The sequence below is a fragment of the Halichoeres trimaculatus genome, unplaced genomic scaffold (assembly GCF_033239565.1).
Source record: "Halichoeres trimaculatus isolate MK-OKI-2021-1 unplaced genomic scaffold, fHalTri1.1 fHalTri1_scaffold_21, whole genome shotgun sequence".
NCBI lineage: Eukaryota > Metazoa > Chordata > Actinopteri > Labriformes > Labridae > Halichoeres > Halichoeres trimaculatus.
In genome coordinates this window covers 17,128,592-17,153,943 of record NW_027437199.1, presented here as the reverse complement: position 1 = coordinate 17,153,943, position 25,352 = coordinate 17,128,592, and the positions used below count along the sequence as shown (strand labels likewise).

At 39.5% G+C, this 25,352-nt stretch overlaps 2 protein-coding genes across 2 annotated transcripts; both read left to right on the top strand.

Moving 5' to 3' along the window:
* Positions 1–575: 575 nt before the first annotated feature.
* On the top strand, positions 576–12,511 carry smo (smoothened, frizzled class receptor). The gene is made up of 12 exons (XM_074697684.1): positions 576–1,241; positions 3,913–4,112; positions 4,201–4,410; positions 4,506–4,678; positions 4,862–5,081; positions 5,178–5,301; positions 5,461–5,553; positions 6,926–7,034; positions 7,453–7,638; positions 7,874–8,022; positions 8,701–8,835; positions 9,883–12,511. Exons 1-12 carry the CDS (start codon positions 977–979, stop codon positions 10,479–10,481), a joined length of 2,463 nt encoding a protein of 820 aa, XP_074553785.1. The 5' UTR covers positions 576–976; the 3' UTR covers positions 10,482–12,511.
* A 2,287-nt stretch (positions 12,512–14,798) lies between these two features.
* Positions 14,799–24,509, top strand: cax1 (cation/H+ exchanger protein 1). The gene is made up of 20 exons (XM_074698820.1): positions 14,799–14,970; positions 15,853–16,029; positions 16,123–16,277; positions 16,513–16,621; positions 17,124–17,240; positions 17,333–17,394; positions 17,570–17,740; positions 17,815–18,000; positions 19,787–19,886; positions 20,295–20,436; positions 20,518–20,701; positions 20,838–20,937; positions 21,030–21,148; positions 22,660–22,697; positions 22,784–22,911; positions 23,307–23,440; positions 23,598–23,692; positions 23,945–24,023; positions 24,110–24,218; positions 24,297–24,509. Exons 1-20 carry the CDS (start codon positions 14,895–14,897, stop codon positions 24,368–24,370), a joined length of 2,355 nt encoding a protein of 784 aa, XP_074554921.1. The 5' UTR covers positions 14,799–14,894; the 3' UTR covers positions 24,371–24,509.
* The last annotated feature ends 843 nt before the right edge of the window (positions 24,510–25,352 follow it).

The window sequence follows — 25,352 nt, the reverse complement described above, 5'->3', positions numbered from 1 at the left end:
TCATGAAAGATCAACTACAATGTACAACCTATCTGACCCAGCAGCGCTCACAGGCTCTGAGGAACACCTGAGATCTTAAAGAGGGTATGAAAAAAAATTAAAACATACCCTGAAGCTGCAGATTGTGACATGTTGAAGAAGCTCTTGCAGGTTTGTGTGATTCCAGATCCATGATGATCTCATACAGTGTCATCAGATTTTGGTCTGTGTTGTTTTGGGGGGTCCTTGGGATGAGAAACCTTTTTTTGGATACCATAAGGCACATTCTTCCACTTGCAGAGAGGGGGGATGGGAGGGGAGGTTTTGAAGCTCTGGCTCTCCCCCACCATGTGCATACCAGAGAGTAAAAAACAACCAGACACTGAGCTGCAACCTCTAACACAACACAGCCTCACAAACATCTCATCAGACACCCCAGCTGGATTAGAAACATCTTTAGATAGGTGTAGGATAAGTTTTTCTTCTTACTATTCGGATAGAGCAAAAAAAGAGAAAAAAAGAAAAAGGGGGGTCTGCGGAGAAAAAGGGGTGGTGCGTTTGAGAGAGAGAGATCCTATTACAGAGATCCAGACTTTTTCATGGCAAGTTTTTTTGGAAGTGGGGGGAGGGAGAGCTCACAACTCTCTCGGCCTGATTTCCTTTTCAAACTTAGAGGAAACACTTCAAAACAAACTTAAAGTCTAGGATGTGAAGTTGATGGTGTGTTATCTTCAAGGGGTGGGAACTTTTTGGAGCTGTTTGGATTTTGGATGATGAAAGAATACTGGGAACTCCAACAAGGGACGGACGAGAAGTGCAGGATAAATAAGTTTAGGAGGAGAAAACTTTGAAGAAGTTTTCTATCATCATGCTGCGTTTGGAAACCTGCATCAAATTAAATGAAGAAGTGTTAATCTTCGAGTATTCTGGGAAGGAAAAGTAAAAACCTTCGAGTTCAAGTAATCTCATCTTCGCTCCGTTAAATCTCTCTCCCAAGATGTCTTCCCAGACTCCGAGGAACCCCATTGTTGGATTTTACGGGATGCTTTGCGTCTGGGCTGCCTGGGTCTCAGTCTGCGGAGCCGTTTTATCCCCAAATGGGACAATATTTGAGGATAAGTGTAGAAAAACTACAACTTGTGAGGCTCTTAAATATAACACATGTCTTGGGTCGCCTTTACCTTACACACATACATCTCTGATCCTGGCGGAGGACTCCAGCACCCAAGAAGAGGCTTTTGAGAAGCTGACCATGTGGTCCGGTAAGTTTTTAATCATACAAATTAACTTAATGTACAAGAAAAACCACACTGGCTGCCCTTAAATTAATTAGTGATGGGTAGACTTAAGCTTCATTAAGGTTTAACAGTGTAGTAAAGGAGATTTAATGCCGAAATTCACCGAAACTTTAACGCAAATGAGTTGTTTAGTTCTCATTTTTCGATTCATGCTAAGTAATTGACTACCGTAAATAACCTAATAGGGTTGTGTCTTGGTAGTAAGATTTCAAAAATATAAATTTGTTGAAATATTTGACTGTTTGAAATAATAACGAAAAAAATAATAATTTTGCAGGTAATCGGGTATTAAATTTAGTGTAGGGTTTGCAAAGATACCACGTCAACTTAATTTTTTGGACGCAGCAAAAATTCAAGTAGCAATTAGCTATCAATTTTTTGGCTAACATTTTACAGTTTTGCACATGGTAACAGAAAGCGTTTGTTGACTGTTTTAAGGCGTTAATAACCTGAATTGTAATGCCAATAGGCTGGTATTTTCAGGAGGTAGACAGAGGAAGAAGCCCCCAGCCAGAAATGAAAGGTTAAGAGCCATTAAAGGCAACAAAAGGAATCACTCCAAGGTGGTAAAGAGCTGACAATGGGATCTGTCTCACTCATAAAGGGACTTTAGATGTGCTGTAAGAGGACTTTCACATTTATATGAGGTGACTAACACTAATGATCTATCAGACAGAGGTCATTGCTTTACAGGTGTCAGCACTCCCAGGTGACTTACATTAAATGCCATGTAGTGGTGTAAAGACTCCAGATGGTTCATTTTCTCACACACACACACACACACACACACACACACACACACACACACACACACACACACACACACACACACACACACTCTATGATCAATATGTTATCCAGTGTAGTAATATGCATTAAACTGGAGCTCAGTTTATAAAAAGAAGACTTAAAATTAGGGATGGGTATCGAATTACGTACTTCTATAGGTACTGACTGAGTTCCATTAAAAGTACCGAGTACTGATTCATGTACAATCAAAAGGTACCATGTTTAGGTACCAAAATGCATCCTTGTGAATGTGAGGGAGTTGAAGAGTAGGTAATTTTCCATGCTAGACATGAACACAGCATTCCAGGTTATATACTGAGGAATAAATATGTTAAATTAAAAACAATTTATGTTTTACTATTAAAAAATTGATATTTTTTACCACATAAACACAAAAAAGTACCTAAAATTGATACCGATTGTCAGGTACTGGGCATCAGTACTGTATCATTTCAAATGTGAAAGGTACCCATCCCTACTTAAAATTGATTTTTACTTCACATTATATTCAATACCTAACATCAGGGATACAAAAGAACAGCAGCAGGGTGTCCGCGGGGTCTTAAAAAGAATTAAAAGTTGATAAATCAATTTTGGGAAAATTAAGGGCCTTCAAAAGTATTAAAAATTCTTAATTGTGGTTTTATGAGGTATTAAGTTTCATAGGTATTCAAGCTTTGACCCCAAAAATATCCATGAATATTTAATTTCCTCCTTGCAACTGTCCCCTGATTGGGACGTTAAACATTCAGTCAATAAAGTTATAAAATAGAATAGAATAGAAAAGAATAGAGTTATTTTATTAATCCCAAACTGGAAAATTTTTGTGATAACAGCAGAAATCGATGGAGTCAGTAGAAAAATACAAAAATAAAAAAGAATAAAATAAAAAAAAAAAACATAAAGACATTAGTTACAATAAAATACAACAATAACGATTGTGCGGTATAAACACCAGCTATAAATTAACGTCATTTCTAGTTTCATAAAGAGAAGTTAAATACAAATCACACCATCTCCGGCACATGTCTTAAATTTTAAAAATGATTAAATAATTTCTCATTTTCTTCAGCAAGTTTACCTTGAATAACTGCTGTTTCTTGTTGTGGGAGTGTCGATAAACCTGCTTTTAGTTTCATTTGTTCTTTCAAGCTTTATTCCTCCTTAGCTTACATCATTTCTGTAAAAATGTAAACTACAACTGTTAAAAAGTGGATGCCAACAACAACTGAAAGTTGTGATAAAGTCTTAAAACTTTTTAAAAAGTTTTTGAAAAAGTCTTAAAGAGGTATTGAAATTAACCTCAGGGTTTTAGCATATACTCTGAGCAGGAATCCGCAGAGCTGCTGATTTTATGTTAAAAACGTAGAATACACTATGTTTGATTGGTCTCGGTCTCAAATCTTTGCATTTTTTCTTCTGTATGTGGTACAGTTTTTTTAAATGTCTCAAAACCTCCTTATACTTTTCATACCAATTATTACGCAGAGCAGTCAAGTTATTTGCTAGATGTGATGAAATACTAAAAGTATTTTTTTTCAACCAACATTTAAAAGATGAAATAGTAAGCATAGCTATCGCTTAGCTAATGGAAAACAGGAGGACAATGTGTTGTTTATATGACCCAAATAAGCAAGAGTTCGCTGCTTTAGTTGATTATTTTTGGATATAGGGATTGAGCAAAAATCAGCTGATTTACAACAAATCTATCTGTTGGAACATGTAAATGATAATCATGACAGTAAGTATTCACAAGACTCCTCCATTATCGTCATAACTTCTCTTTGGATCTTTATGCTCATCTGTACCAACTCCATACTCTATGCCTGTTATTTTCTTATCCCAGGTTTGCGTAACGCCCCTCGCTGTTGGTCAGTCATCCAGCCTTTACTCTGCGCTGTCTACATGCCCAAGTGTGAGAACGGCCGTGTGGAGCTGCCCGGCCAGAGTCTGTGTTTGGCTACACGTCGGCCTTGCAGCATCGTGGACCAGGAGAGAGGCTGGCCCAACTTTCTCACATGTGACCACTTCCCCGTGGGCTGCTCGGTACGACCCAGTGTTATGTAATAACCACAGATTTTACTCTATGATGTCCAGAGCAACTTGTGTTAAACCTCATCTGTTCTGTGTGCAGAATGAAGTACAGAAGTTAAAGTTCAACACATCAGGGCAGTGTGAAGCACCTCTGGTGAAAACTGACATTCAGTCCAGCTGGTACAAAGACGTGGAGGGCTGCGGCATCCAGTGTGACAACCCTCTGTTCACCAAGGAGGAGCACGACGACATGCACGCATATATTGCTTACTTTGGCACCATCACTCTCCTCTGCACCTTCTTCACACTGGTGAGACATTAAACATCAGCTAGAATTCTGCCTTACTACACTACAACAAGTAGTTAAAATCAAAAGACCTGACTCTAAAAATATCTTTCTTTCAGGCTACATTTCTTGCAGACTGGAAGAACTCCAACCGGTACCCAGCTGTCATCCTCTTCTACATCAACGCCTGTTTCTTTGTGGGCAGTATCGGCTGGCTGGCTCAGTTCCTGGATGGAGCACGTGAAGAGATCGTTTGCAAGAGTGACAACACCATGCGACTAGGGGAGCCCTCGTGAGTGAATGTTTAACAGTTGTCAGGTTACTTTGTGCAAGAAAATCAACAAACTTTCCAAATCTGATGTTATCAGTGTTCACACCAGACGACATGTCTTTTGAATTAGTAATTTTCTCTTGTGTGTTTTTGTATTTCTATGTGAAACTAATAAATAAAACTTGTTGTTTTGTGCCTTGGCAGGTCTTCAGAGACTCTCTCCTGCGTCACCATCTTCATCATCGTGTACTACTCCCTGATGTCAGGTGTGATCTGGTTTGTCATGCTGACCTACGCCTGGCACACGTCCTTTAAAGCCCTTGGCACCACCCAGCAGCCGCTGTCTGGCAGGACCTCCTACTTTCACATGGTCACCTGGTCCGTCCCTTTCATCCTCACTGTGGCCATCCTGGCTATCGCTGAGGTAGGATACTGCAAACTGCAGGAACATGATTTCTTGATCCTACATCATCTATCCTTTATATTATATTTTCTGATTTTATGTTGTTGTGCTTTTCAGGTGGATGGAGACTCTGTGAGTGGGATCTGTTTTGTGGGCTACAAAAACTACAGATATCGTGCAGGGTTCGTGCTGGCTCCCATTGGAGTGGTGCTTGTTGTTGGAGGTTACTTCCTCATTAGAGGTGAGGAACTTAAAAACCAAAGGAACACATTAAACCTCATTAGTAAAAGAGTAGACATCAATCCTTTATCTTCTGTTTATCAGTAAGAACTTCAGACCTCTTTGAAATGAGATTATTCTATGTTACAGCTCAACTGATTCACTGTCTGTCTGTTTTTAGGGGTTATGACTTTGTTTTCCATAAAGAGTAACCACCCAGGACTACTGAGTGAGAAGGCAGCAAGCAAAATCAACGAGACCATGCTGAGACTGGGTATGTTCTGTCCTTTCTGACAACACACTGAGGAAATATGAGAATAATCAAAGCTGCAAGCAGCGATAAGCGGGCCCTCGCCTCCTTACACCTCTCAGGGCTTGTGCATCTGCCTCAGTATAAAGCCATGCATGTAGATGAGGCCTACTCATCTACATCTACCCAAGCATACTTTAAACAAAGAGTACATTGCAGTACTGCTTTTGACCACTAGGTGTGGCATTTAAATTGATATAATTATCATTTTCAGCAATGTGGGTGAGAGATCAAACAGAATGTTTGAAAATGTTTATTGGAGTAAGTATAACTTTTGTCCAATAGGTGGTGCTATTCGTATTACCCAAGTGCACGTGTATATAGCCCTGTTTCCACCAAGCGGTTCAGCTCGGTTCGTCTCAGCACAGCACGCATTTTACAGCGTTTCCACTGACTAATCCCGGGACAGACCCTCAAATAACCGGGACAAGCCGTGCCACTTTTAGAAACCCTTCCATAGGGGTGCCAAATTAAACAGATCTGATCTCAAAAGGTGGAGCTACAGCGGACCATTGATTGGTCCAAAGAATTATTACTTACCGCAAGACAGCGGCTTCTCTGAAACAAAGGCTGATTGCACTTTTTATCAAAAAGCCAAATACCAAACACAAAGAAGGTGAAATGCTCGTTGCTTTTTTGTTTACTGTGTCGCAGTTTCTTCTTCGTTGGATTTACCAGCAGGGAACACTGTGTTGCGCTGCTATGGCGTCACACTATTATGTGACTGATCCGACTGTCGGCATCCAGCTTACCCGCTGCCTTCCATGAGGAGGCACAGTTGGCTGTGGCCAACAGGACTAAGCTTAACCGAGCCAACCCGTACCAAACCATACTGATCTAAACCAGACTGCTTGGTGGAAACGGGACTTATGAGTCATGTGTGAACATGTGTGTCAAATTTGGAACAGACGAGGCAAAGAAGGAGTTAGATGCTACCATGTATTTCTAGAGGGTGTCGCTTTTGCATTAGCAGAGAAAATAGTGAGCACGTATTAGAGCAAAAGCACTGGAGTCATAACTTTTTCGCCATTGCTGGGTTACAAGAGGGCCTTAGCCGCACCTGTGGTCAGGCTCAGGCCCTAAGATTCACACTGATTGTCACAGACATGCTGAGCTCCATTGCTCATTCTACAAATGCATGTTCCTTACAAATTTGGCAACATCAAAAATGGACATTAACAGACATTCTACAGTAAAATGTTTCTTGACAAGAAGCATGTATACGACAAAGAAATGATCAACTGACATATGTTTCTTCACCTTTTTGTGTTAAGATGGGTATGAAAGGTGAAACACTTGCCCTGTTCTCATTTCCTTTCCCGTTTCCCTCTGTCAGGTATATTCGGCTTCCTCGCTTTTGGCTTTGTCTTCATCACCTTCGGCTGCCACTTCTACGACTTCTTCAACCAGGCTGAGTGGGAAAGGAGCTTCAGAGAATATGTGCTGTACGTTTTCTTTAAATTTCACTCTTAGTCCACAGATATCTTGCTGTTTTGTTTGTTTTTATACATCTCACACTCCACTGTTTGTTTCCACATAGCATGGTCACTTATGGTTTACACCTGCCTGCACCAGAATTACTTAATAGCGAAACTAACCATACAGAAATCCACAAATTGATGCTGCTGAGGCTCCAAACCACTGCTCAACTGCTCAGTGAAAGCAACCCTATTTCCCCACAGTGTTGACACAGGCTGGGCTGGAACTGATTCAGCCTCAAAAATGTAAACCCCGCTCTGCTGCCCTGACGTGTAAAAGACTTTTCTATTTAGCAGATCCAGAGATTCAGTGTACCTCGGTCATATGAGCAGGAGATGAGGGAGGAACATGGTGGCTGATGAGCTTTGCGGTATTTGTCAACAGGTGTGAAGCCAACGTGACTATTGCCTCCCAGACCAACAAGCCGATCCCAGATTGTACGATAAAGAACAGGCCCAGCCTGATGGTGGAGAAAATCAACCTGTTCTCGATGTTTGGGACAGGCATCGCTATGAGTACCTGGGTCTGGACCAAAGCCACCATCCTTATCTGGAAACGGACCTGGTGCAGGTAAGAATGGATCAACAGAGCCTTGAATATAAAATACATGGCACTTCTTATTTCCTTAGCATGTTTCCCTGGTAAACATCCGTAACAACGTAAAATCTTGCTGTTAAATCCTTAACGTGGATTTCACGTTTAGGATTGATTTTTCCTCCCAACTTAGAAAAACAAGCAGTCAAATCTGCTTCTTTGGACTCAACTGTTGAGTTTCAATGTAAAACAGTCATGTTTTTCGTATCAGGATCATTGGTCGCAGTGACAATGAACCCAAGAGGATCAAGAAGAGCAAGATGATAGCGAAAGCCTTTGCGATGAGGAAGGAGCTTCACAAAGACCCAGAGAAGGAACTCTCCTTTAGCATGCACACAGTGTCCCATGATGGACCAGTGGGTGAGTATTTCCAATCATCTATTCTATACAAATTGTGAATTGATTAATTAAGAAAAATTAAGGTTGTTTTGAGCTTAAGTTGCATGGATGTTTTCTGTATCGTCTCTGTGTTGTGATTTTTGTATACTTCCACCTTGTGGTGTAGGACTGTAACTGCAACACTCTATTTAATTTGTGTTGAGAAGTTCCCACCTCAGGTTTTGAAGGTCAATAAACACTTTTTTTTATCATTAAAAAAACTACTTAAGAAGCAGATTTCATCAGATATTTTGCTGCACACTGCCCACATTTCACTCCTTTTATTTTGTGGCAGGCATGGATGAAATGTAAGTACTCCGATACTTTGGTTTCATGGATCTAACCTGTGGTCAGGTTAAGGATCAGACAGTAACTGTCTTTAAGCTTTGTTGAATTATAAAAAATGATGTCAAACATGGCACCATTTGAGCTTATGTAATGATTCACTCCTTCCTTTGAAGGCCTTCACATCGTGTTAGTTTCTCTTTTAAATTCATCTTATGAGTTTTTCTGTTTGCTTTTCTGTGGCACTGACTGTGAGGCTGCTGTGCCTGTTTTTGTTGGAGAATCTCTGAGGTTTTATATTTATACTTATTTGCATATATTTATACCTAAAGCTGTCCTGAGTTGACCTTTATCTGAACATTTTCTTTTTCATAGCTGGGATTAATTTTGAAATAAACGAACCGTCCAATGACATGTCATCAGCCTGGGCGCAGCATGTGACGAAGATGGTGGCCAGGCGAGGGGCCATCCTACCTCAGGACATCTCTGTAACTCCAACCGGTACACCAGGTGAGTGGGAGGATGTGACTAACCCAGGCATGGGCAAACTACGGCCCGGGGGCCACATGCGGCCCGTTAAACGTTTTAATCCGGCCCGCCGAACTTGAAAAAATGAAATAAATAAACCTTGTTAATGTTTTATTTTCCCTGCAATTCTGATGTTTTCCCACTAGATGGCGCACTGTAGATACATTGGCTTTGTTGAGGTGAAGCGTAGGCCTATTACTCCACGTTTGCACTTTATCCTCTGACCCATCAGCCCTTCTGTAAATATGAACAGACCTAAGAAAAGGAAAGTGGACAAAACAAAACTCATTGAAACACATGGAAGTGTGCATATGCGCGCGGATAAGATGGAGTGGATCGTCAGCGATCTGTTACTTATAAAAAAAAAAAAAGCTCAGGAACATGTCTATATGAACCTTCAATGTGAGTTATTTGTCAAATTTTTATATAGAGACGTTCACATTTAATATCAAAATATCACACAAACAGTTTTGACACAATCTTTTATTTTTTGTGTTTTCATTTGTAAAACCAGGACAGAAAAAATGTGTTTTTCTGTTTTTCTGTAATTCGGTTTTTGGTTTTAAAACAGAAAAACAAAAAAACAAGTCAGTTTTTTCGTTTTTTTTTATTTTGTTTTGAAACAGAATGACGAAAGAAGGAACCATACACGGATTAAAAATCCCATTATAATTCCATTCTCTCATATTCTAATTTTAATTTCAAAACAAAATCAAAACAGCGAAAAAATAGACCGTTTTTTTTTCTGATTTTTGATTTGAAAATGAAAAATTGAATAACAAGTCGTTATACGTTTTCAGATTTTGGATTCTAAAATGGATATGGAATGAACGGATGATACCCTGATAGTTACCAAAGCACTCCATCCATCTGCTCCTGGTCTGGCCCCTTTGTCAAATGTTAGAACCCATTGTGGCCCACGAATTAAAAAGTTTGCCCACCCCTGGACTAACCCCTCCTCCTCCTCCTCCTTCTTTATTCCTCTAAGCACTCTTGTTCAACATCTTATATGTTTTTGTTTTCTTTCAGTGCCCCCTCCAGAGGAAAGGAACCGCCTGTGGATGGTAGAAGCTGAGATTTCACCTGAGATGATAAAGAGGAAAAAGAAGAAGAAGAAGAGAAGGAAGGAAGTGCGTCCAGCAGAAGAGATGGTAGACCACCAGGTTTATCCGCAGCGTGAGTTTGGTTGCAGCTCCGTGCCTCGCCTCCCCAAACTGCCAAACCATCCGAGTCTGATGGCTAACCTGCGGGAACAGCAGAAGCTGGAGCAGGAAGTTCTTCCAGGATCTTTCCCAGAGATCCAGCCCTCCAGTGAAGAGAGAATTCCCTGCCAACAGTACCAGAGAAGCTGGAACGACTACGGTCGCACCCGGCTCTCTAACCCTTTAACCTACGATGATCCACCAGAGGATCTGGGTCTGGGCCCACGCTGCCAACCCTCAGCCTTCTCCTGGCAGAACAGTGGCTCCTCCAGCTATGCCAGGGAGATGAATCATACTGAAGGGCTGTCAGAGAGGATGGCACATGTAGCTCGGGTACCTGCGAGTTGGAGGACCGGCTATGGACCTGTACACTCACGCACCAACTTAATGGAGGCGGAGCTTATGGATGCTGACTCTGACTTTTAGGTGCTGATGTTTTGCTTTGTGGTACACAGACAGTAAGCTACAAGAAGTGCTGGAAACTTTTCAAACTCTTACTTGAGTGCACCAAATCCCAAACGCCCTGTGGCAGAGATGGATCTAAGCTGTTTTTTTTTTTTTAAATCTCTTTTATAGACAGAAAAAATCAAAAGGGACAACGTTTAAAAAAATATGTTGCGAATAAGTTAAGGAAAACTATTTTTATACTTTATTTGTGTCCAATGAAATTTCAAAGGCAACTCCAAGATGGCAAGAATAATGAGGCAGCTAAACTTTAAATGGCTTGAAACAAAGGATCTGTATTCTGAATCCCCTCCATGCATTCATCAGTCAAAGTGTCAAAGATGAACTGGAAAGTTTATCTGCAAAAGTTGGTTAGCAGATAAGATAGCCTCTTGTGTAACATTTTAATGATAAAAAGATCCTATTTCACTCTTTTTCCTAACATTTTATCCTTTATTTTTTACACTTAACCTGGGGTACTTAGCATTTTTCCCTTCTTCCTAAGATTTCATAAAATTGAGTTTTTGTTTATGGCCTAGCATGATGACAACACACCAAATCCTGAAACTTAAGGGAGGTTTTACGGATGGAGGGAGTAACCAGAACAACACATTCTTGGCAAAGTACCCCAGTTGATGTTTGGGTATGATTTTTGTCTTGGTTTCTATTTGCAATAACATATCGCTGCCTGTTTCTTTTAAGGTACAGACATTTGACAACCTTAACCCATTTACATCTGACATGCTGTTTTTATGTGTTTTGAATTAAACATTATAACAACAGAAGATCCACATAGAAGGACTTAAAGACAAAGCTAAAACCAGGTCAGGTGGACATCTGGTAGGAGACCAGATGCATCTGCTGGAACCACGTTTTCTGGCTCTCTAGCAGGGAAGTTTTGGCATACAGCTATAAACACAAAAAACAGACAAAAGTAAAAACAAATGTGTCTCAGAGCCTCTCGTCAATAACTTCAGAACTTAAACTAATCCTTTTGTGAAGTGCCATTCTTTCTTTCCTTAATAATGTTTTATATGAACATAAACGTGACATGATTTTGTTAGCGTTCTTATAGACAGGCTGAAAGGAACTGTTTGACGTCTCTGCTTATTCTATTTGCTGTAAAGGATCAAAAAGCTTCATTATTGTAAACCAGCAGCAATTAAACTATCTTAAGGCTCAAGTTACCCTTAAGTCGTCCATCATACAAAAGTTGTGGCTTCAAACATGATGTATTTGTTTCCCCTCTGTTGCCTGGTGCAATGAAACAACTCTTTGCTCGTCTTGAGAGGCAAACTTAAAAGAATGAAATCTTCTGTCCTTAGTGTCTCCTTTTTATGTGTACGTCCAAACAAAGTTTCTTACTGTACAATTATTTTTTTAAAGTGTTATTTTTTCAGCAGTATTTCCTCTTTTGTCTATCTGATGTAAAAATTCACTCCTAACCTCCATATGACCTCGTCCCTTTAAAATGAAAAAGTATTTTAGACTGCAGTGAAATAGGAACCACAGTTTGACTCCATGTTTCGTTTTTCTGTTTCTTTTTGTGTGTGTACTGTATATATGTTGTTCATAGATTCCCCTCTAGGGGTATTATTTGTACAGATTTTTATATCAATCACTCCATTTCTCTGCTGATAAAGATATGTATTGTTTATGAAAAGGGAAGAGTCAACAGTTGTCATTGTTTTTGTGCTGTAACCAAAATTTGACGTAGTGTTATTTTACTCTCACTTTAGGTAAGCGATGCTTTGGTAGGCTGAATGAATTTGTGCTCAGTCATATGGTTTGTTTGCACAGCTCTTTGAAGTTAACAGTATGATAGTTAATATCCACCCATATAGTTTATTTGGGGTAAAAAATAGAAAAAGAAAAAAACATGTGCAACAGAAGTTATTTGTTACTCTTATGCCTTAAGACTGATAAATTCTTTCTTTTTAAGCTGTTTAAAGACAAAGTCCATCAGCCCTTGTTCTTTTTTTGTCAAGTCCTGCAACTGTGTTTAAAAAAGTTTACTGTTACATTGACTGTGCAGCTGTACTTGTGTGTTTTATATGTCAATAAAAGTAATAACCTTACACATTTTCTTTATATAGCTGCCAATTTGTTTGCCTGGTTTCAGCTTTGTGTTTTACAGTTTCATCTCAGAGCACTTTTTCTCATTGATGCTTATTTCACAGTTATAAAAATGAAAGGACTTTGATTATAGATTGTGTGATGGCAACTTGATGAGCTTATAGATGTATTTACAGCCTGTGTATCATGTATTTCCTTTCCACTACATTTTATTACCAAATATAAAACATGTATATTTTGCTTACAGCATATGGTAAAATGGGCATTTATGAATTATAAGGGAGGAGGAACAAGTCAATGAATTAGAATATTGTTTTAAACTTTATCTTTTTCAGTTATACAGACCAAAAAGTGAAACCCCTAATGGTTATAAAGACTTGTTACACATGACGTGAAATACAGCAAGAATTTATGAAAATATAAGTAAGTAAGTAAGGAGTAAGTAAGTAAGTTGGAGAAAACCCACTGGGGACGTTCCTAGGCACCTCATGGATGCACCCAAGAAGTTTTGGAGCCCTCGAGGTAAAAATGCTTTTTTTTTTGCAGGACAAAATTGGCCTGTTTCTAGCCTTTCACCAAATGGGCTGTTACTCCACAAAACATATCCCAAGGGCTCCGAAACTTCTAGGGTGCATCCGTGAGTTCCCTAGGAGCGACCCAAATGGGTTTCCCCAAAACCGGGTTTTGGGTCCAACTTTTTGGAAAAAAGCAGTTTTTTTTGTGGGCTATTTTTCAGGGGCCCCGAAACCTGGTTTTGAGAAAACCCATTTGGTTCCTGTTTTTGCTTTTTTTGTCCAACTTTTTTCGTCTAACTGTAACAACCTACCCCACTACCCCAGTAGTGGGGTAGGTTGTAACAATGGACCACCATGTATTCAACCTCATTCAACCTGACTAAAACAAACAAAAACGTTTTCTTTCACTTTATGGGTCATTCTTTAAATGCGGTGCCTTTTGCGTCCCGAGCCTAAATCCAGCTGTATTTTCTGAAAATAATAGCTTAAAATAAAAAATAAAAAATTTATTTTAGTGAAATTTCACTAATTATCTGTTAAAAGCACAAGGATATAACTCAAAAAAATCAAACAGTTTTTGAAAAATACCATTTAAAAAAATTAAAAATGTGCTATTTTGCCATGTCCCCATTGCCCTTTCCACTGTTTCGTTCAAGAAAATTATGTTGTTGTTGTTGTTGTTGTTGTTGTTGTTTTTCCAAAATATTTCCGGATATTTTTATTCAGCTATAAGGGGTTCTTTATATATTTGATAATTTCATCAGCAAAAAATTATATTTTTGTCTAAAATTGCAGTTTAATATTTGTCCCTGGATTTAGTGTCCATCGTGTTATCCTAAGTAACTGTACCTCTAAGAAGGCTCCACCCACATCAGCATGATGCAGTCTTTTGATGTGATGTCATTCCAGAGGAGGGAAATTTAACAGTGGTAAGTTTCTTTTGTTTTTGTTTCTTTTCTTTTGTTAATTTTATTATAGTTACTCTTTTATGATAAAGATCTAATGTGGTCAATCATAATATGTCCACAGTGTTATCCCAGTTTTATGAAGAAAATTATCAAATATAACAATTTAAAAAAGGTTCCTGGATAAAAATGTTAATTTCTTGTCAGCTATCAAAAATCCTGTTAGCTTAAATGCTAATGAAGCTAGGCTAAAAGCTATTTTGTTGTAAAATGTCCACCGTGTTATCCTTATGGATAACACGGTGGACACAACACAGTGGACACATTCACTGTGACATATATTTTCAAAACTTTAAAAAATATTATAAATTTAGCAGATTGAGATTGACCTTTATGCTTTTCATAAAGCTAAGTCATGTTTTTAAGAAGAAACATCAATATATATATATATATATATATATATATATATATATATATATATATATATATATATATATATATATATATATATATATATATTTTTTTTTTTTTTTTCTTTTTTTTTTTTCTTTACCATTTCTATGAACCCAAAGGCACCGCATTTAAAGAATGACCCTTATGTGGTTGTATTTTCGGATCTGTATAGATGTTGGATGTTAAACTTTAAAAAAAAAACGTATATAAATAAATGAAGAAACTAAAATTAGTAACATAAAAACTGCCGTTTAAAATATATTACGCCTCTGTCAGCTCGACTTCATGAAGTCGTCCACCCTACAACTCCCCCTCCACCCATCCCTGTCTATTAGTATGACGTCAGAGCAGGCTGCTGCTTGATAGCCGACTGAGTGGCTCTCTGAGGGACTGGAACATCAATGCTCGGGTGACTGAAGAACACCACTGGTGGATTAATAAGAAAAATGTCGAACCACAAGTCGAACTCACTGGCGCCAGGCGATGCGGACAATCTGCGGACGAGATCTGCGGCAGATTCAGGTGAGAGGAAACTACGAACTATGGACAAATTTGCTCCCGTTGTCTTCATTTTATCTACCCCAACAGTTAGTTATTTCAGAATGAGGTTTATTAGAAATCGATCTTAATGTAGAAGGGCTCGTATTTGAAAACAACATTTTGTTAAGGCTTTTCAATTGAGCAGAGGTGCGTTAATCAGCTCCACCTGTGTTGCTTTCCATCCGCCGGATCAGAGTGTGCACATTCACTATATCTGTGTGATAAGAGTCCTTACATACTGAAATATGAAAATAAATGGACATCATATTAGAGTTTCTGCCAGATTTTTAGTTTTTAAAGTTTTAAGTTTGCTTCAAGAAACTTCCAGAAGTGGATATAACAACTATCTGTTCATGAAAAAAGTGAGTTCTGAATACTCAGAGATTCTTCCAAACCACCTTTAGATCTTTCTAAGCCTACTAAAACATTGTTGGGTTGTGATTTCTCAATTTTAATGGACATGGAAAAAATGGCATTGTGATATGCTGCATATATGGAAGCAAACTGACATTCAGCTTAAACCACGTTTTCATTTTTAATTTCAAAGCATATCTCAGACCGCTAAGTTGTCTTATCTCCATGTGTTGCAATGCATTAATAATGTGATTGGTTGTGGTACACATCAGTGTGCAGAGGCAGGGGGAGAAGTGACACCCTGCATGACTCTCAGGAGGTTTTTGTTAGTCACACTCGTCATGTCTACTTGTTGTAGCAGAAGGGCGTTGATTCCGGACAGTGGTCAGTCTCCACACAGTGCAGATGTGATGTGACCTATTTGTGTTGAAGCACATTTTTTACCAGCCTTTTTTGGGAGGAGATTTAAACAGCCAATATCAAAGTTCAATCTGCTTTATTCGTCTTCAGATAACTGTGCAGATCATGAGCAGAATCACCGCTTCTCAAGGCAACAGTCCCAGACTGACTGGCTCGGCATCACTCCCCATCATCCAGAGCTCGGCACAACAGAGACGCCCTCACATGACGCTTCAGCCCACCACTTCTGCCACTACACACCCAAATGTTTCCTCACTGTCCATAGAGGTGAATGAAGCACTCCATAAAAAGAGTTATTGGAGTTTTTTTATGTTTGCACATTTAGTCTTTCATTTTCTCCTCATATGTTGATGTGCACAGGTGGACACGCTGCCTCAGCCCGGTCAACTCCATCCCGAGGAGCAAGGTCTACTCCATCACGTTATGGGGAAGAAGGCTGGCATGAGGCCACCTCAAAGACAACGATCAGAGCAGAGAATGAGGTGGAGGCTCACAGAGAGGCCAACAACTACAAGGTATGACACGAAACACTCTGGCTCAGTTTAGTAATCTCTTCAGGCTGAAAGGAGCTCTGCTGTCAGGTGCTTTAGACAGAAGGATTATTTTTCTTTTACTCCATTACTGTCTCTAAATAATGCTTCAAACATAAAGTATGTTTACTAAAATAACATTTTTTCAAAGTAAAAAATATTTTTGTAAGCTTTTAATCTGACATTGCATCTGTAAGATTTTAAACTCTTCTTTCTTCAGTTTGGCTTCAGGAAGTGGAAGGGGAATGTAACAGAAAAACCAATTGAGGACCAATCAGAGATCGTCAAAGAGCTCCACTCTGATCTAAGCATCGTGAAACCACAAGAAGGTACTCTTCCTCTTTCTTCATTGGACTTAAATTCTGTTTTAAGTGAACCCTGATACTAGAGATGCACCGATCCAACTTTTCTGGTTTTGTTACAGATACCGATTCCGGGGTTTGGGTATCGACCAATACCGATACTGATACAAGTGTTAAATAATAACCTGCATGTCCTACTGTAGGGGTTAAGACTGGTTATGCTTTCAGCAAAAGACATGAACGGAATTGCTGAGGTTGATATCTATTTGAACTAGAAGTGCTTAAATGTTTAACAGCAGTTTGGTTAAAACAAGGTTTTAGAACTTACAGAAATGAAAATTCAATTGTAAATACCAATTGATTACCAATTGGTACCAATTGATACCCACCCAGCTTTAAGGGGCTGTATTGGGGCTGATACCCGATACCAAGATCGGATTGCTGCATCCCTACCAGATACTATGGTAACAAGTATGTGACCTTAAAGTGAAAGCTGTAACCTATTACTTAAATTTCTCCTCTTCTTTAGGCTCAGTCGTCACCTTTGGTAACATAGTTTATGTATTCATATTTGGGTGGTGGATGTCTCTAATCTACCTCCTCATCAGTCCTGTGATGTTTCTAACCATCCTTGGAGCACCTTATGGTAGGTGTGCTGTAAAACAAATGCATATTTCTAAATAATGAGTTTTTCCTGGAATGTGTAACGTAATTTATTTTCTCCTGTTATTTTCTCAGGCAAACTGTGTTTACGGATAGCTTTGTACCTCATTTGGCCTTTTGGAAAGTCTGTAGAAAAGGTAACATAATGTTCTGTTTGTGGTCTTCCAAAGCTAGTGTATCCTGCTAATGTGATATTGAAGCTTCTGTACTAAATTTAGTTGTTGAAACAAGAAATAGCCACAAAATGTTTTTAAATCTGACTAAATCTTTTTTTTTCTAAATACATTGGTCATCATCTTCTTTTTTATTCAGCCTGGTGATGTGGTCCGGAGATCCATAATCAAACCCCCAAAGTGTGAGGTCATTCCTGAAGAGAGGGACGGTGAGGACACTAAAGATGCAGCACCTCTTTTGGTTTCTTCTCCAATCCCTGTTGAGCTCCCCGTCCCAGAACCACCTGCTAGAAAAACTTCAAAACACTGGGTAGGGAAGGCAAAAAGAATGACTTTTGATATCTGTTTCTAATTGTAAATAATTTGCTCCATGCTCTTCTGTAGTGTCATGTCAGTACTTACGTCTGGTTGCTGCTGGGTTACCCCATAGTGGTTGTGTTCCACTGTCTGGCCTGTGTGCTCTCCTGGCTGCTGGTTTTTACTATACCTGTCGCCAAGATGAACGCTCGCGTTCTATCCACCGTTCTGCTTGCTTCACCAAAGGACATCCAGATTCACAAGGTGGAAAAGGTACCGGATATTTCCTAAAATCTTGGCGTTTCTTAAAGATCAACCATCATAGCATAGAATGAGTGTTATATTGACCTTCATTGCAGATGTACCACCAACTAGGCCACCAACCCTTACTTGCGTATTCATTAGCTGTGGGGAGAAAAAGGAATGCTGTTCTTGTTTAGTGATCTCTGTAAAAAATTCTGTCACTAAAGCCGCGTTTCCACCAAGCAGACCGGTTCGGTTCGTCCCGGTACAGCGCACATTTGGTGGCGTTTCCACTGACTTATCCCGGGACAGATCCCCAAAAACAGCCAGCCTACTTTTTTGGGACCCTTCTGTATGGGTGCCAGACTGAACCAATCTGTTCCAACATTACAGGCTTATGAAATCTGACCTCGAATGTCTCTCAATTGTCATTGGATACCAGATTATAAGTAGTAATTTTTTGCAGCGTAACATGCTGGGGAAATGTCACCAAACTCTGCTTCTTTAAAAGGAAAATATTACTCCACTAGAGGGCAATGTGAGGTTAAACATGTCAGTTTTTTTTCTGGCAGGATCAGGATCTGAATTTTGAGCAGAGTATTTTGACCTGCAAACATTTTAAGCCCCAGACTGCATTCTGAACCATTTTTCTGCAGTTTCATTAATTTAGCCTAGTCTTGTGTCCTCTGTTTTTTTGAACTCTCACATTTTCAATTTAGAAGTCAAAATTGCCAAAATCAAAATAAACGTGAAAATAATAGCAAAAATAGATAAATATACATGAATGAATATATAAATAAATGAATAAATGGATAAATGCAAAATTAGATTAAAAATTGAAAATAAAAATGAATGTGGAAATAAATACAAAAATAAGAGTATCAATAGAATGGAGATCAATATTTAAAAACACTTTTTTTTTCTTTCAGATTTTTGAATGCTGTATTTTTTCTATGGCAGGATCAGAATCTGAATTTTGAGCAGAGTATCTTGACCTGCAAACATTTTTAGCCCCTCATACTTCTTATGCTGCATTCAGAACCATTTTTTACTACTTTCACCTAGTCTTGTGTTCCCTGTTTCTTAAACTCTCACATGTTCACTACTGATGACAAAAACTGCCAAAATTAAAAATAAAAGTGAAAGTAAAAGTTGAAATAAAAACAAAAAATAAAAACTATATACAAATAAATACCAAAAAAATTATAAGCACAAAAATAAAAATGTATGTGGAAATAAATGTGAAAAAATTTATAAAAATAGAATTAGATATCAATAAAGCACTCTGCTAATAAATAAAATGATATATATATATATATATATATATGTAAAATTATATTTATGCTGCAGACAATGTCAGCATTTAATACAGAAGGAAAGGTTCAGCTGTTTGCGTACTGGCTGATCGACAAGTGAGTGCAGAAATGGACTAGATGTGCTGGCCAACAGCCACAGTAAGAAGCAATATACAGTGAGAAAAGTTCTTTTTTTTTTTGGCAGTTTTGGTTCTCTATATTTCACATCATGATAAAAACATTTACTTCAAGATGCCAGCTGTAAGAGTTCTTGAGTTTCTGCACACTGTTCAGAGCTTTGCAGTCTAAATTTTGGTTTGTGAGGCATTTCAAGCTATTCTTTGTTTTTGTTTTTGTTGGTGCACTTGACAAAATTTAGAACTTTATTCATAAATTCGATGCTGTAACTCATAGGAGCACTTGGATGGGTACGTCTGTTTAACAATGAGCCAAAACTACGAGAAATGGATCAGAAACTTCACAGAAACAGATTTTAAACTCATTGTTTTTGTCTTTTGCAGGCACATGGATATGAGACCAAAGTCACTTTATGCTGTTATCATGCATTCAACGTGTATTACTACAAATACACTGTCCAAGGAATCAACATCTTCGCTCTTAGTATCCTTTTTGGTCTCTTGTGTTGGGCATGACAAAGGGAAATGTGTTTTAAGTAGAAGTCTTGAGCTACCGTCATCTGGACCCACCATTACTTCTTTGATGCCAGCCACTACAAACTTCTGAAATCTGCGCGTTACTGCCATCTATTGTCTCCCAAACAAAAATGCAGCCAGGAATTTTTCTTACCCATTGCTCACAACAAAAGGCTCCATAGCTTTTTTGGGGGCTCTTGTCCCACAAGCTGAGACCACAAACCTAAGGCAAAGTAACAGTATTTTTAGACCCACAACTCACACAATATTTTGTGCTAAAGTTGTGTTAGCAAGACAAATAATTTGACCTGAAAAAGAGGTACAAGCCAGGATCTGGGTGATCCATTTGTTCTCCTTAAGTCCCTGCTCCTTCCAGATCTCCTCCCCTTAGTTATTGTCACTTTGATCATCGGCTACACTGATCACGACCACAATTATTTCAGTGCAGAGACCAAGTTTGCCACAGCTATCAGCTCCATCATTCCTCTATCTTACTACATTGGCATGGGCATAGCCAGGTAAGTTTTTTTTTGGTGAAAATGTTGTGAAATCTCAATTTATTGGTATTTATTGATTGGTAATTGTGTGTATTTCCACAGCATTTCTGCACAGAGCAACTTTGCAGTGGGAGCCGTGGTGAACGCCACATTTGGCTCCATCACAGAGATGACGTTCTACATCACAGCCTTGCTCCAGGGTGTCCGAGCAGGCACTAAATGTTATGAAGAAATCGTGAAAGCAGCTCTCACTGGGACTTTGCTGGGATGCATCCTGTTCATACCAGTGAGTGCCTTTTGAAGGGTGTTCATTAGGATTACATGTTTCACCTGCTCTAAAGGATGGGGCTCCGTCACATTCAGTTGGTGCTGAGCTGCTTGTTCCTACCTCACCCTGACTGCCTGGTCTGTCTTCTCCCCAGGGAATCTGTATGATCATTGGGGGCATCAAACACAGGGAGCAGAGATTTAACAGCCGCTCAGCAGGCGTGAGCTCAGCTCTGCTGTTCATATCCATAGGAGGTATGTGCATTTAACTGGTTACATGAGAATTATGCTGTTAAAAAGAGTAGAAGTTTTTTCACTTGACTGTCATGTTTCCATATTGTCTCTAGGTGTGTTTGCTCCCACACTCTTCTCAAAGGTATTTGGTAATCTGGTGTGTGACAGCTGCTCCAACGTTCCAGGGAATGGCAGCACACCGTTTGTCTGCAAGGACTGTCACTATGACACGGTGGGCTGAGTCAACCTGTTACCATTTCATGATTATTGAAGTTCAGCAATCTTAATTCAAGGCTTCAGATTACACCTGACCTCAAAAAATGAGGAGTTTGAATCATGTTTGCTATGGTTAATGACCTTCACGTTGACACATTGGTAAATTTGAATCCCCTGCCATAGAGAGATCTTTCCTATGGTCTCTGGTGAAAACTCAAAGATGTGGCTCTTTTTGGAAGCGCTACACTGCTCATCTGCAATAAACCTGTAGTGTTGTTGTAGTCAATGGGGACCAACACCACAGGTTGGACCAAGTGGCAACCTCTGGTCTAAGAAAATGAGGCAATGCTGAAGTGCTAAAATCTGCTGTTTCTCGAGTGTCCGCTTGAGGCTGGCTCCGGAAGTACAGGGAGTCACATACACACCAAACCAAAGAAAGCAGTTTTCATAGCAGAAATTAACCCATTTACAGCCTGAATCGCTAATTTCACTATCGGCACATACTGTACGGGGGGGATTTTTTTCTGATTCTGCAGTTCAGAAGGTATTAAGACTGCAAGCTTGTCCAATCAGAGTCACAAGCGTAGGTCACGTGACCTAGGGGCGCCCTAAAGCCTATACCCAAAGACCTTGCCACTTCCAATATGGCCGCTATTGCAGATGTGCTTCACTTTCTTCTCAGGAACAGATGGGTGATGTCAGGGAGACAATGTCCAGTAATTATACAGTCTATGGATTAGACATAGATGTTTAGAGGTAGGGTCTGCAGGGATTTTTGTTACTTGTTAGTAAACACAACATTCAAATTGGGCTTCTCCTCCTTGGATCAGTGCCAGCGGCAGCGCACACCCACTGCCTCTGACTGTGACTACATGAACAAACTCACTAGCCCAGAAACCACCTGTAGCATCACATTTCTACATGGGAGAGACTCGAGAGCCGTGCACCTGACCTGGCATGTTAGCACAAGCTAATCACGGGTATTTGACACATACCAACTTGTGCTGCTATCCAAAAGCCTGAAAGCAAGTGAAAGTCGAGCCAAGCTTCACCTTCAAAAACTTTATCCCACTGGGCACTTAGTGATTGGCTGATGTAATCACACTTACTCTCTGTCAAGGAATGTCCTGAAACAACCAAAACATCAACATACAGGCAGAGGTGGGGGTTAAGGCAGATACAGATGCTGACATTTAATTGTTTCAGGAGTCAACCCAACCTTTAAGTATATAACCAGAGTGAAAAAAAAAATTCCACTTTTTGCTTGATTTATTACCTCAGGACACATGTTCTGGAAGATTTTGTGGTCTTATTTTATAGTATCACGTCATGGGGCGCAGGCAAAACTTGTCATTATGGCCTGCCAGCTAGGATAGTGGTGTAAAGTGTTGTCTTGATATTGTCACCTCTACATCCAAAAACAGGACTGTGAAAGCCAGGTACTCTACTTCAGAGTGGGATAAGTTAGAAAAAAAAACATTTTTATTGTTTCTTTGTCATTTTGATCTTCAATTTTCTGTTCAACAGAGTCAAACCGATCCACATTTGGTTCTGTCCCAAATTGAGTAAGTCCGGGTGCTCCACAGATTCTAGCAAGTTTTTAAAGTTCTCTTAATTTGTTGTATTGAATGAATGAATGAATGCTTCCCAGACCCCTGGTGTACACAATTTCTGTGCTCTTGCCTGCCGCGTACCTGATCGGCCTCATCTTTACCCTGAAGACCCACTCCCACATCTATGACATCCATATCAGCGACGGCCAAGGGGGCCACGGACACGGTCAGTACGCACAAGAGGGCACCAGCACTCATCACCCCACTGGTGAGGTCACCTCTGGTCGTACCCTGGCAGCACACAACTCGTGTATTAATGCCAGCATTGTTACCACAAGCCAGGGGGTTGCAACAGGTGTGTGTGGTGTGTGGTGTGCACGTAGTAGTATTAACCACTGTGATGAAAGCCTGTCTGCTTCATTAACTTGGTTTTTGCATGTAAGGACAGCTTTCCCCTTTGCAGTGCATGCCATGCTCTTCAGCATGTGAGGGTGGAGGACACAAATATGGGAGACTTTTTGGATTCATGTGAAACAGGAAACTGAGAGGAAACACTGCCACTTCAGAGGTAAGTTGTATATTTCACACTTCCACTCGCCAACGGTGTCTTATCATCCATAGGTCACCATGTGGTCCACTGGTCTCGGTGGAGGGCTCTTGCTGTGCTGATTGTTGCCACGTTGTTGATGGCCGCCTGCGCTGACCTCAGCACAGAGAACATTGAGCCCATGCTGACACATTCAACCATCTCTCAGGTACTCAGAAAGCTATATTTTACAGAAAGGAGGTGAAAAGGTTTGTGAGATTTCAATTTTCAACGCCAAGATATTTAAAATTCATTACCTGATGAAAATTAAAAAACACATCAGAGCTTCTTTGTTTTTATTTACATTTTTTTTTTTTACGGTACAGTATTTTATTGGCGTCACAGTGTTGGCCATGGTCCCAGAACTCCCTGAGATTGTCAACGGCATCCAGTTTGCACTACAGAACAACATCAGCTTGAGGTCTGAATGTGTTAAGCATAACATTCTTTACAACACCTGTTATCATTTGTTTATCTACAAAAGCCATAGATTTTATCAAAAAGAGATATAAAGATTCTTCTATGGTTTGCAGCATCTTATGTTAAAAGTCTACGTATTTGATCTGCATCAGCCTTTGTTGTTTAAGTCCAAGATTAGAACAAGTTATTGTATAGAATGAGCTTTTGTATGGAAGAGTTACATAAGCATTTATATAACTTATTGTTTCTGCAGCCTTGAGGTGGGGAGTTGCATCGCTGTGCAAGTCTGCATGATCCAAATCCCCCTGCTCATTCTCTTCAATGCATTCTATGTAAGTCCTCAGCCTTTGTCATCAACACCCATCTTGTTCAAACAATCACTTCAAATATGAATTACTATTTTACCTTGTCCTCCCAGGATGTTGGATTCCTGCTCGTGTTCAGTGACGTCCATCTGTGGGCGAGCATCTTCAGTGTCATCCTGGTGAACTACATCTTCATGGATGGAAAATGCGACTACTTTCAGGGTCAGTCTTCAAGACACAAAATTATTCAGTTATCCAGTTTGAAAATTGAGTTGATATAACGTATGATGTTGTTCACAGGCACAGTTCTCGTGGTGGTCTACCTCATCCTTCTGGCTCTTTACTTCTTCGCACCTTCTCCTCGCTCTTGCTGATCTGCCGGCCAAGAAACTTCCTGAAGCTGTAAAATAAAATGTTCTTTTGGTTTGAGTTAAACTTAAGATGAAAAAATATAACGAACTCTCTGTTATACCTGGTCTGATATTTCTCCGCTTTGGACTGTTCACATGTGACTTTTTGTCTCCTGTAATATCTGATTTGTATTGGATATAATAAATGCACCAATTTATACTGTGATGACTGATGTTTTTATGTTGACTGTAAAAAAGTACTCTGGTTATAAGTAATGTGATTAATTTGAAAAAAAGGGCTCTTATGGCATCAACACATACGAATGTTATAACTCAAAAGCAGTGAAGCCCTCCGCCTAAAGTCCTGAATTTACACTCACTGGAAATGTTGAGTGCGTTATGAAAAAGAAAAAGTCAGCAAAGAGGACTCTGAGCTGTTGAGTGGCAGAATTCTCAATTCAAAACTCCAGAAAGTGGTCTCTGTAAATCCGAAACATTAAATGTGAAGAAGAGCTGATGCCCAGCCGTTACTTTGTTGATTGTCTTATCTTTGCATCATTTAACCTGAATATAAGTTGAAGAAGATTCACACTCTAAGTACACTCACTGGCCATTTATCAGGTACACCTTGCTAGTACCGTGTTGGACCCACTTTTGCCTTCAGAACTGCCTTAATCGTCTGTGGCATAGATTCAACAAGGTACTGGAAAAATTCCTCAGAGAGTTTGGTCCATATTGACATGACAGCATCACACAGTTGCCGCAGATTTGTCGGCTGAACATCCATGATGAGAATCATCCATTCAACCACATCCCAAACAAGCTCTATTGGATTGAGATCAGGGGAGGCCTTTTGAGATCAGGGAACTCATTGTCATATTCAAAAAACCTGTTTTAGTGATTCCAGATTAATGGCATGGCTCCTTATCCTGCTGGAAGTAGCCATCAAAAGTGGCTAGAACAAAAGGGGGCCAACCCTAATGTTTCCGAGCCAAATTTTGACTTT